This window comes from Tauraco erythrolophus, chromosome 1 (assembly GCF_009769465.1).
Source record: "Tauraco erythrolophus isolate bTauEry1 chromosome 1, bTauEry1.pri, whole genome shotgun sequence".
NCBI lineage: Eukaryota > Metazoa > Chordata > Aves > Musophagiformes > Musophagidae > Tauraco > Tauraco erythrolophus.
In genome coordinates, this window is record NC_141465.1 from 13,229,623 (window position 1) to 13,242,445 (window position 12,823).

General features: G+C 42.4%; 1 protein-coding gene across 4 annotated transcripts in view; it reads left to right on the forward strand.

The window, feature by feature from the left end:
• PHLDB2 (pleckstrin homology like domain family B member 2) overlaps positions 1-12,823 on the forward strand; it is a 60,099-nt gene that overhangs the window by 23,828 nt on the left and 23,448 nt on the right. For 3 of the 4 annotated variants that reach the window (XM_086627639.1, XM_086627556.1, XM_086627717.1), the window contains exons 6-9: positions 4,017-4,145; positions 10,214-10,369; positions 11,291-11,401; positions 12,152-12,241. In XM_086627639.1, coding sequence (XP_086483765.1) covers positions 4,017-4,145; positions 10,214-10,369; positions 11,291-11,401; positions 12,152-12,241 — 486 coding nt within the window. The remainder of the gene's footprint in view (positions 1-4,016; positions 4,146-10,213; positions 10,370-11,290; positions 11,402-12,151; positions 12,242-12,823) is intronic. The other variant, XM_086627795.1, reaches the window with a different exon arrangement.

Below are 12,823 nucleotides of genomic sequence, written 5' to 3' on the forward strand. Positions count from 1 at the left end.
AACTTTTGAAGTATAAGAGATGGGAACGCATTCAGTATTTATTTTTTTTTCCCCTTCATTTATGGCTTGTGGGTTTCTTTACAGTTTCTCTTTCTCTCCGAAAAAGACACATACCTTGGGGTTTTTTCTTGAGGGTTTTTTTTTGGGGGAGTGTGAAGTGAAAGGTTTTAGAGTGAGCCCAGTTCACCTAGCCATACAATCCATTTCACAGTGACCTGGTAAAAATCATAGATTTCTTGCTTTGTTTTTTTCCAGTTTTAATATGGATTTTTGACAAGCTTTCTCTGTTTCATCCGCGTTGACTCTGACTCATTTCTGCAGAGTCTACCAGTTTATGCAGGAAGGTTGATTCAGAAGACACATACACATCCAGACACACGCCTCTACAATTTTAGCCTGCCTGCCTGCAGTAGCAGAATGTGATGAATGACAAATTGAAAAGCAGGATAATTTCTCTGCAGAGGGGTGTGGGGACCTGCTGGGGTTTTAAGTAGCAGTATTGATCAGGCATAGGACATCCTTAACCACAGGAAACAACACTGATGCGATTGGTCTGTCTCTTTTTTCCTGTTGTTCCCATTCTTCTAGGGGCTACGATTGTCCTTTAATCTCCTCTGTGTCCTCATCATCTATGAGATGTGCTGGATATGTATTCTTTTTTTTTCTCTCTCTTTTCCCTAAAGTCAATTCTACTGGATCTAAAGGTTGATTTCCTTTTGTGACCCATGTTGATCGCTTATGGTCTGTGTTCATACCATGGGCATTCTGATGCCATCCTACATCGGTGCTCTTAGGGGACAGTGTCACATGTCAATTCTTTCTACTGCCATCCCTCATGCTATTCTGGTATCCTCCAAAACTGATCCAGTGCCTGGTGAGGCACTGGAACAGGTTGCCCGGAGAAGTTGTGGATGCCTCATCCCTGGAAGTGTTCAAGGCCAGGTTGGATGAGGCTTTGAGCAACCTGGTGTAGTGGAGGGTGTCCCTGCCCATGGCAGGGGAGTTGGAACTAGATAGTCTTTGAGGTCCCTTCCAACCCAACCCATTCTATGATTCTATGATCCAAGCCGTGCCTCAGCATTGTCAAAAAACAAGTCAGTCCTGCTCTGTATCCTGGCAGACCCCAAGTTCATTTAACGCGTATCTAGAGACAGACCATAGAGCAAGTTGGGCAGTAGGCTCAGACCAGATGTTACACTTCACTGAGATGTACTTCTTTTCTCGGAAACAGGATGTTAAGAATTCAACCAGACTGCAATTAGCGTGACTCCAGAGTCCACGCTGGTTCTGGGAAGCAGTTGTCTGCAGAGAAACGTTTAACAAGTACAAGCTCCTGTGGTTAAATGAGGATGAGCAGCTGGAGTGCACAGGCTCTGTTCACAGCTCTGCCCCGTCTCCTCTCGAGCAAACATCTCGCAGAGTCAGCCACAGAGCCTGCCGCAGCTGTGTCCTGCACTGAGCCTGCAAAGGTGTTCATCTTTTCCCCTTTAAAAGAACTTGCCTCCATCCGTTTGTAGAAGAGGCTGTATGAACAAATTCTGGTTATTCTTTTCTTTATCAAATTACTTTCTGCGAATTAAGCGGACTTCACCAGCACACAGCCAGAGACGTCAGCGAACTGCACTCCACAGCTGCAGAGCGTGTAATGCCTCTCGCTGCTGAAAGGGGTATTTCCTGTTAAGACTGTGCACATCTTGAAGGGAGCCAGTTTGGTGGGATGTTAGCACTTCCTATGCTATAAATAGGCCAGATGAGTATCGCTTTCAATCTCGGAGGAATACATTTCTAATTTCTTGAGGGAAGTAACAGTATCTCTGGCAGGATGCTCGGGGAGTTTTATACTTGCTGATGATGTCTCCTCACGCTCGAGATTTGACTTGCTCATTAATGAATGAGCGAGCTTGTTGCAGCGCATAGACATTTAGTGAGCTATTAATAGCTTCAGAGGTACGATACTGCAGCTAAGGACAGAGAAGTCCTTGCTGCTTTAGGTTGCTTGGTGGGCAGAAAAGGAAAGCGAGAAACGATGCAGCAGACCGTAGGTTGAATGTTAAATGGACAGCAAAGTTTGTGAGGAGGGGAACTACCAGTTTATTCATAGATTTCCTTCCGTGCTGGAAGTAAGGATGATTCAGCAAACGGGGTTCCTTGGGGACAGAGGTCTACAGGTGACCTTTCAAGAGTTGCATGCTTCTCCCTCGTTGTGCAGCTGGCACGCACTACATCCTCCATATTTCTGAGCCCTGCTGCTGCTGTAAGACAGAGGCTAGTACACAAGGTACAGGTAACTGAACATGCTGGATCAGTTGCTCATTTTTACAAGCTTAAAAAAAAAAAAAATATTTTGTCTTCAGCATTTTGTTCATCTGATCGTATGAGCTGAGAAGCTGCACGTGTAAATTAAAATAACAGAGTTGGGAATTTGATCGACATTGGGCTTGAATGAGAATACTTCCTGTTGTTGTTTTTAAATACTGGGAAAATGAAATTCCAGCCCCTCATCCCACTCAGATTTAGAGATAAAACCAAAAAGAAAGTAGGCAGCTAACGCGTGTTTGTTATGGTGCCTCTACTGTGCGTGAGAGTTTGAGAACCGTGTCGGGAACAACAAAGAGAGGGTTTTGGGGAAAGGCCATCCCACAGTTTGAAATGACAGGTATTGTATGCTAAAAGAAGTTTCTTCTCTATGGCATGTGCCATAAGGCTGCTGCAGAGTATCTGATGATATAGCACCTGCTGAGGCATGCATTTGATTTTAAAATTAAATAATAGTTGGGACCAGAAAGAGGACAAATAAGTGGATGCTGTGACAGAATGCAATTGTTCTTGGAGCATCCAAAAGAGGAAGCTGAAATTTTGGGGCTGATACTGTTAATTTTTGAGTATTAAGGAAAGTTAGAGACCATCTGAGAAGAGATGCATAAATGTAGAACAAGAAGTAGGAAGAGGGAACTATACCAGTGTGACTCTAGAAGGTAGCAGAGAGCTGGGCTTCAGGGACTTACTTGATTATTTATGCCTGGCATATCAGGCGTATTGTTTTTTCCAGTTATTAATTGCTCAGTTGAAAAAAAAAAATGCATCTGCTATGTTGACTAGTGTAGATGCAAGTAAAAGGCATTGAAAAAATTCTCTGCACTCTGATTTATTGGTTCCCAAGCTCTGGTCCATAGATAAATAATACTCTACAAGGTAGCTCCAAGTGATCTGCAACCAGTTGTTGGAGCAGTGCTGCACAGTAAATCATGTTGTGTTTTATTACAAAGATTTAAAGGTTAAAGGCTTTTGAGGGTGAGAAGGAGTATGGCGAGTACTGCTGCTCGAGTGGAACGAGAGGAAAGCTGAACTAGTTGGAGGAGACCAGGGAGGTGGAGCAGTCCCCTTTGATCCCCAAGAACAGGTTACAGTTCCTGTATCTTGAAGCAAATTTGCTAAATCACTTGGTGTTTCTGCTGACACAGGATTTCCTGGCCCAGAGTTATTTCTTTATAAAGCTCTGTCTCTTTCTGGTTTTTCACTGCTTGCTAAATGTACTTATCTGTACAAAGGCACACAGGCATGGAATTCATTCTCCTGGGAAGATCTATTTTCCCCTCACTGCCAGACTACAGTCATTTTCCATCCATTTTGCTTTCTAAAAGCTACTCTCCTCTCTCCTCCATCAGTCACCTCACTAACATGGCTACTATCTCCTTGTTTGTTTTTGTTTGTTTGTTTGTTTGTTTGTTTTTTTATTAGGTGAGACAAGTGTTTGGGCATTGGGCTTTAACCGCATCATCCAGGCACGGTTACAAAACACAGTGACGAGGGAGAGAATTAATCACCGCACTAAAACGATTAATGTTTTTGTTTTGATCATTTCCCATCCCACCGTTGCATTTCAACTAACAAGAAGTTTCTGTCTTTGACCTACGTGCTTCAACTGTTCATTTAAAGTTTTGCCACACACTGTCATAATCACTAACAACTGCTTGGGTTTGAAGGTAATTGTGTTTATTTTCTGGTTCATGCTTCAGGAAAAATTAAAACTTGATGCTGAGAGGGAAAAACTAGAGAGGCTTCAGGAGCTTTACTCCGAGCAGAAGACGCAGCTTGATAATTGCCCTGAGTCCATGAGGGAACAATTACAGCAGCAGCTGAAGAGGGTCAGTAGCAAGTTTCAAGATTGCACTAACTTTTTTTTATTTTATTTTATTTTATTTTATTTAGAGTTGTGTAACATATTCTGTTTCAAGTATCCAGTGTCTGAACATATTTGCAACTTATAATTGTTAATAGTCACGAGGGTTATGTTTTTTTGTGGAATGTTTGTGCTAGGTAACGTGCACAGTAGCAAACGAGTAGACTGCAAACGGGCAGATTAGAAATCATTTTGTGTTGAATGTTTTTAAAGCTTTGAGCTAGTTGCCTGTAATTAGCACCTTAGGCCTGCTGGGCGGTGTGGAGGCTGTTGTGATGTTTGGATGGGTGGTGGAGCATCGCTCCTTACCTGTGTGAGCAAAGACAGGAACTGAACTTTGGTCAGAGGGATCAGCCATTTTAGCAGCGCTTTCCTGCTGCTATTGTTTGATCCTCTTGTATATTCCTCCTTTGCAATGCTGTAAATAGCTGTCCCAGCGAGGCCATGGATCACTCCTTTTTTTCAGTGTATAACTTAGCTCTTAGCCTGAACTGTACTTTCAAAAATTCGTTTTGAGGATTATACCACTTACTAAAATAGCTTTTTTTTTCCTGCGTTTTCAACAGTTGCAAGTTCATATAATAACCTTTGCATAAAGTCTAATTGCAACTTGATTTTATTTTGTGCTATTTGTAACCGAAAGAGCTACAATATTGCTTGTGAAGGTACGGTTATTCATTAATGTTAAGCGGGTTCTACAGCACATATAGTTAGCTTTGGGGGGGAGAGGGGGAATAATTTTCAAAGCATCAGTATGGCAAACTCAAGAGGCCACCTGGAAGTCAAACTTGATGTTTTTTTTTAGAAAAAAAAATAATTCCGATTTGAGTGTTTATGAGGAATAAGGACTGTGATAGCAGTGACCAAAAAAGGGATTTTCTGCTTTATAGGAAATATTTTTTAGATTTTGGTTTACTTGCAGAATTCTATTTTGTTTTTTCGAAGAGCAAGAAAGTCCGGCTTTGGAAATAACAATGTTAAATTCTTCTGTAGTAACTGAGAAGTTTGCTGGTTTTGAGGCATGTAAGGATTTCTGTAAGTTATCTTAAAAAAAAAAGCAGTATTATGCAATATCTCATACATATTAAAAGGAAAGGAATCCTTTCCTGTGCAGTCACAATACTTGAAGGTATTAATTCACGTGAAGTCGCAGTTCTGTAAATCCTTTTTCACTATTGACCACTGAGAGGCTTCTAGAAATCTGTTTGGTCAATTATTTTAAAATTTGTTTGTTTCTTCCATGTTGGCTTAATAACTATTTTGGATTTGAAAGTGGGACAAAAGTTGAAACGTGGGGGTGCAGTTAAATGTCCAGTTAGTCCTATTGCATGTTATTCCAGGCCAGTTGTAGTGAAAGTTGGCTGTGGCTGCTGTGGTCGAAGCAGCAGAAGTTATCACTGAATTAGTGCGCAGTAGTTCTCAAATGCGTATCAAGTGTGAGAGCGGTTACGAAGTTACAGTAAGTGGTGTACCCAAAACAGAGAAAATATCTTCTTCCCCCAAAATAAGCCCGGTACAGGATTAAATACCTGATCCTGCAGCAGGTTCTGTGGTGCTACTTTACTGCCAACACGGAAGGTGTGAAGGTGATGAATTCCCTTATTACTTCATCTCTGGGACTTCAGTCACTTCATAATTTGTGGCCAGGGGAGCGGGCAGCCAATTCCACTGGAGCAGCTGTGGGTCCGGAGTTGGGGCTGGGGTTGGCAGCGGGCAGCTGGCACCTCTGTACACTTCCCAGTGTCCGTCACCACTAGCTGCTGTCCCTGTTGGGCAGGAAGGACGCTTCGTCGGAGACTGGCAGAACCCGAGGGTTTGTGGAAGACACTGAGGGAAAGCATCGATCTTCCTGATGGCTTGTTTAAAGTTAGTTAGCACGCTTCATCCTTCACTGCTAGTATGAAAGCCCCAAAGCTTGCTCGTTCTCACGTGCTGGGGTTTAGAGAAATAGGTGTAAAGGGAGAATGGGAATAGGTGCCTGGATTACTGTGGCTATCTGAAAAGACACTGTTCACTGGTAGGAAATACCTTACTCTTCAGATAAAATTCTCCTAATTTTTACAGATGATAGGAGCCCATGGAGCTCCCACTACATCTGAAGTAAGGGCCAAGTTCTCGCCCATTGAATTTTCTCCCGTGTCGTTAGTGAAGTAATAGAGATGCAGGAGAAATGGACGGTTTGGAAATCTTATATGGAAACATTGTGTCTGTTGTTTGATAATAGATTAAAAGTTACAATGGTTTGATATAAATTGTTTTAATAAAAGGGAGGGAGTACACTCGCGACTTGGTTCAGGAGGCCATTACCTACAGCAAGGACAATCATCCTCCTACAAAAGCAATCATCCTCCTACAAATCCTACGCTGCCAAGCAGGATCCTTGTGAACGTTATGGCGAGGACTGTGGGCACATCTCAGAGCCAGATCTTGTGCCCCTGCTGCTGTGCCCTGCTCCCGCAGGCTGCCCGGGGTCTGGATCTGGTGACCTCGCTGCAACATGCTTGCAACCACTAGTAGAGATAAGCTACTGCCACTTACCCTTTGGAGGGTTTTTAATTTGAAAATGGACTTGGTTTTGAATTAGGTACGTTTCTCTTTCCCCAGTGCACACAGTGAAACAGAATATGGTGAAACTTGTTCCATAGCACGTCTCACAAAGAATATAGCGTTTTCTGAGCTCAGCTGGCTACCAGTTGCCTTTCTGGCTATCGGTTGCCTTTTCTGAAGTCTGTTCTGCCTCAGTAGCAATTAATGCAGTATGAAATAGGCTGAATTTATTGACTTTCATGGTCCAGGCAAAGCCCTTCTGTTTGTTTTGAATGCTAAAGATGGATGACTGGTTGGAATGAAGCATTTCTGTATTGTAGGTAACTGCTTTCTTGTAATTTTTAGCCCACACCTTTGCTGTTGATCTCTTAACTATCTCCTACAAGTGAAGGGCACATCTTTGGAAAATAATGGGAAGATCACAGAATCACAGAATAGTTTGGATTGGAAGGGATCTTTAAAGGTCATCTAATCTAATCCCCTGCTGTGAGCAGGGACATCTTCCATTAGATCAGGTTGCTTAGAACCCCATCCAACCTGATGTTGAATGTTTCCAGGGATGGGGCATCTACCACCTCTCTGGGCAACTTGTTCCAGTATTTTACCACCCTCATTGTAAAAAATTTCTTCATTATATCTACTCTGAATCTGCCCTCTTTAGTTTAAAATCATTACCCCTCGTGCTATCACAGCAGACACTGCTAAAAAGTTTGTCCCTATCTTTCTTACACAGACCTCCTTTAAGTTCTGAAAGGCCGCAATAAGGTCTCCCCAAAGCCTTCTCCAGGCCAAACAGCCCCAACAATCTTAGCCTGTCTTCATAGGAGAGGTGTTCCAGCCCTCCGATCGTTTTTGTGGCCCTTCTCTGGGCCCACTTCAACAGATCAATGTCTTTCCTGTGCTGGGGACTCCAGAGCTGAATGCCGTGTTCCAGGTGGGGTCTCATGAGAGCGGAGGGGCAGAATCACCTCCCTCGACCTGCTGGCCACACTTCTTTGGATGCGCTCCAGGATACGGTTGGCTTTCTGGGCTGCGAGTGGACGTTGCTGGCTCATGTCCAGCTTTTCATCTGCCAGTATCCTCAAGTCCTTCTCCGCAGGGCTGCTCTCAATCCCGTCATCCCCCAGCCTGTATTGATATTGGGGGTTGCCCCAACCCATGTGCAGGACCTTGCGCTTGGCCTTGGTGAACCTCATGAGGTTCTCATGGGCCCACTTCTTGAGCTTGTCCAGGTCCCTCTGGATGGCATCCCTTCCCTCAGATGTGTCAACTGCACCACTCAGCTTGGTGTCGTCTGCAAACTTGCTGAGGGTGCACTCGATCCCACTGTCTATGTCACTGATGATATTAAACAGTACTTGTCCCAGTATAGACCCCTGAAGGACACCACTTGTCCTGATCTCCATCTGGACATTGAGCTGTTGACCACCACCCTCTGGATGTGACCATCCAACCAATTCCTCATCCACCAAATAGTCCACCCATCAAATCCATATCTCTCTAATTTAGAGAGAAGGATGTTGTGGGGGACCATGTCAAAGACCTTACAGAAGTCAGATAGTCCCTTATCTGCTGATGTAGTCACTCTGTCATAGAAGGCCACTAGGTTGGTCAGGCAGGACTTGCCCTTGGTGAAGCCATGCTGGTTGTCTCAAATCACCTCCCTATCCTCTAGGAGGATCTGTTCCACGACCTTCTCAGGCACAGAGGTGAGGCTGACGGGTCTATAGTTTCCAGGGTCCTCCTTTCTACCCTTTTTAAAAATAGGTGCAATATTTCCCTTTTTCTGGTCACCAGGGACTTCACCCACCTGCCATGGCTTTTCAAATACCATGGGCAGTGGCTTGGCAACTACATCAGCCAATTCCCTCAGGACTCTGGGATGCATCTCATCAGGTCCCATAGACTTATGTATGTTCTGGTTCCTCAGGTGGTCATGAACCTGATCTTCTCTTGCACAGGGAGAGATTTTGCTCCCCCCAGTCCCTACCTTGCAGTCCATCCACTCAGGAGGTGTGGGAAGAGAGGTTGCCAGAGGTTGTCTTCACTGAGGCAAAAATGTTGTTGAATACCTCAGCCCTCTCATCGTCTGTTGTTATCAGTTTGCCAGTCTTGCTCATCAGGGAGAGTGCACTTTCTTTGACCTTCCTTTTCTGGCTGACGTATCTGTAGAAGCTCTTCTTATTATTCTTTGCATCCCTTGCCAAGTTCAATTCCATCCACGCCTTGGCCTTCCTGACCCCATCCCTATGCCTTTATGGAGACCTACTTGCTTATCTCGATCACTAACCTTTGCCTTAGGTCAAAATAAGAAAAGGAGTAAGTTTGCATTTCTCTAAAATGAGAAATTTCTCACAGGACCTAGGTTTTCTCACGTAACAAGTTGTGTACAATGTGTCTATTTTAGAGAGCCTTCGCATCTAATAATACTGTGATTATTAAAAACACCCTTTTCTTCAGAAGTGTGGAACTTGTAAATAGGAATTCATGTTATGAATACACAGCGGATGCAGGAGATAGATTAGCATTCAGTTCTTTTGCTCAAAAGCACCGTAAGTTTTATCTTGTCATCCCTAAGCAGAAGGCAGGTATGTTCTTGTTTCTTGAGTCTTTTCTGCAGCATTCAACTTCTTTTTCCTGGCAAAACCTGGTGTTTGTCCAGGGGAATGCATGAAAGTGGGCTGATACCTTTTCTGAAGTAATACACGTCCTGGCTAACGTGGATGACTAGAGTCCTTAGTTGCGTGTTCACACAGGGAGCAATTGTCACCTTCAACTCGGTGGTCCACCATCAGCCTCTGGCTGAGAAACTTGCATAGTTGGACATCACTGCTGAGGTGATGGCAGCGTTCTGATGGCACGCAACTCTGCATATCTTTTGTCTTATCTGACTGTTTGACTGTTAATAAAACCAGTGCTGGTACTTGGGCTACACCTGAAGAAATTCTAACTGCGGTTCAGACTCCTCCGTTTGAGCATGTGTTCCCATCATCAGTTAATTCGGTGTGCAGTTCTCCAGCGTTATGGGGATGATACTTTCTGTCCTTTTTGGTTGGTAAGCAGATGCTCGCCCACTTTGACACGTATAACCTCACCAAATGGGTTCAGGCTTTGGTGGTGTCACAGCTAGGCTACAGAAGAGCGATCTGCCCAGCCGGGGCATGCTTGGTGCTTAGGAGGCTCCAGCTTGCTCTGAACACTGCAAAATAGCTCCCTCACCGTGCAGGTGCTTTGTCTTTCTCAGCTAGGGGGGGACACAGTAGGAGCAATGGAGAAAACAACATCAAAATAATGATTAGGCCTATTTGCTCTCTTGTTATGACAGTAGGTCATTAAAAGCATTGAGCTCCTGTTTGAACATGTTGTATGAGATACATAAATACCATTTTAGACTGATTTTTGTGTTTGTTTGTAAGTATCTCTACTCTGGTATCAGTGAAAGCATGATTACTGTTCTTTTTTCTTCTTTTTTTTTTTTTTCTTAAGGATGCTGATCTTTTGGACATAGAAAGCAAACATTTTGAAGATTTGGAATTTCAGCAGCTTGAACATGAAAGCAGGTTAGATGAAGAGAAGGAAAACCTCACACAACAGCTCCTGCGTGAAGTAGCTGAATATCAGCGCAGCATTGTCAGTAGAAAGGTAAAAGCGCTAACACGATTCACTTGTTCTTTGTTGTTGAGCATAAAGGAGATGAAGTGGACCTACAACCTGCCCATCTGTAAGAAATAATGCAAAACTTTCCTCTTTGAAAAAGCTTTGAAGCAGAGCAAAGATGGTGGCCCAGTAACATCCCACACAAATCAAATCATGCACTTCTCCAAAAGGAAATACATCAATAAAATTCCATGCCCCATTTGCGTATTTGCGTATGAAAATTAAACTAATTTGCTACAAAAAGTACTAAAGCGTTGTTGTGTCCTCTTCGAGAAAGGAGATTTGTACACTCTGGACAAAACTACAGTTATTTTATGCTCATGATTGATGTTGATGTTAAATGATTTTGTTAAAATAATAATAGAACACCAAATTAAGAAAATGCCTTAATTTTTAAAATCAGTGTGAAGGTCCTACCTCAACCAACGAAATACCATTTTTTCAGAGATCAGAAGTTGCATCTCTAAACAGAGAGGTGGTGGATGCTCCATCCCTGGAGACGTTCAAGGCCAGGTTGGACAAGGCCCTGAGCAACCTGATCTAGTTGGAGATATCCCTGTTCCTTGCAGGGGGGTTGGACTAGATGACCTTTGAAGGTCCCTTCCAGCCCTAACCATTCTATGATTCTAAACCAGTTCTGTTCAGTATATGGATTCTAATCACCATATTATCAAAGAATATGTGCAATTGTTCTTTCGTTTTGTCTCTTGAATACATTATCTCTTTACTGTCTAAATCTTATTTAATTATCTCCTCCAGAGCAGTGAGCTGTCTTGTAAAAACTACTTCTCCTACTGCTTCGCTCATATGAATGACTGAACTCTCATAAATAGGATCTTGGCTGCAGGTTGTCGTGTGCTTTGAAAATAAAACACGTGAATTGTGATTATTTTCTTTTCACATTAGGAAAAGATTTCTGCTCTCAAAAAACAAGCCAATCATATTGTCCAACAAGCACAAAGAGAGCAAGATCATTTTGTAAAGGAGAAAAACAACTTAATAATGATGCTGCAAAGGGTAAGTATTTATTGTCTTTCAAGTATTTTTAGCGTGTATTAACAGAGCGTTTCATAGGAAAAAGAACGCAGAGCACAAGAAAAGCATCAGTTGTGCAGAATTCAGCAAGTAGATAATAATGTGATAGACATCGTTTGTATCCATTAAACTTTTCAAAAAGAAAAAGAAATTTTTTGTATTTAATCAGCAGATTTCCTAAGAGGAAACGCTAGTGGCATTTGATACTCAAGAGGGTTTTAGAGGTGGCCCCTTCCAGAGGACTCAACCAGAGGCACCCACCTGGGTGCCAAAGCCAGAAGCCTGTGCTCCCTGTGTGGCTGCTGGAACTGTGCACAGAGTGCTCAGATTTTTGGCTTGTAATAGCCCATACTAGGCCTGGAGATGAGCTGCTTAACCTCAGCTGATATCTGGTTATTAAGAAACTGACATGGACCCTTAGCATCAGTTTTGTATTTTGCTTTTAATCATGAGAGAAATCGTGTTTCGTTCATTAGAGCAGAATCAACATTTTCAAAATGCTGAAGGAAGACCTATTTGTTTTGGCTGATTAAATACAATCTTTCAATAGCTTTTCATTCCGTTCCTCCGTTTTTTGTTTAGTTCTGCTATAAACGGATGAAGTTGAAGTTCTGCTGTGCAGTTTCTAGCCTTCTATCCCAGCGTGGTTCTTTACATGGTTAAGAAAATGGCTAGCATTTATTTTTGTTACGTGGCTGTTGGTATTTAATGTAAAATGTCTGGTTTTAACAGGAAAAAGAGAATCTTTGTAATCTGGAAAAGAAATATTCCACGCTTTCTGGAGGAAAGGGATTTCCTGTCAGTCCCAATAGTCTAAAAGAGGTAAAGAGATTCACTGCTTTTGACTTTACCATAAGTAACTTTTAATAACACTTCATACAAAAGCACTTTAGTATTTAGTGAAGTCCTATTCATATAATTTTTTTTGCGATGTGATGAAATTACTCTCTAAAGCTATTCGTGGAAGTCCAAATGCATGGGTGAGCAAAAATAGCTTCTCTTGACATTTTCCCAGACGTGACTGGTATTGCCTTAATCTCTTGCTCTGGAAAAATGATCATTTTTATGTGTGGGGGGGAGGGGGTGTCTAATTTTCTCAAAATAGACAATTAAACCTCATTGAAGTGAAGAAGAATGAGATCCAGGAATAACTCTGTTCAAGTACGAATACAGTTCGGTCTCATTTTTGCACTGTAGATTTTATCATTGCCTCCTCTCCCTTTATTCTAAGGCTCTGCTGAAAAGCATAACAAGTGTACATTTTGATCTTTTTAAAAAGCATTGAATTGAAGACTTCAAGCTGTTGTGGTTGTAAGATACCTATTGAGTTATTTATTTAACTGTTTCGAATAGTTAGAGCAAAGGTGTCAAATATATTTTTGCTGAAAAAAAATGAGTGAGTTT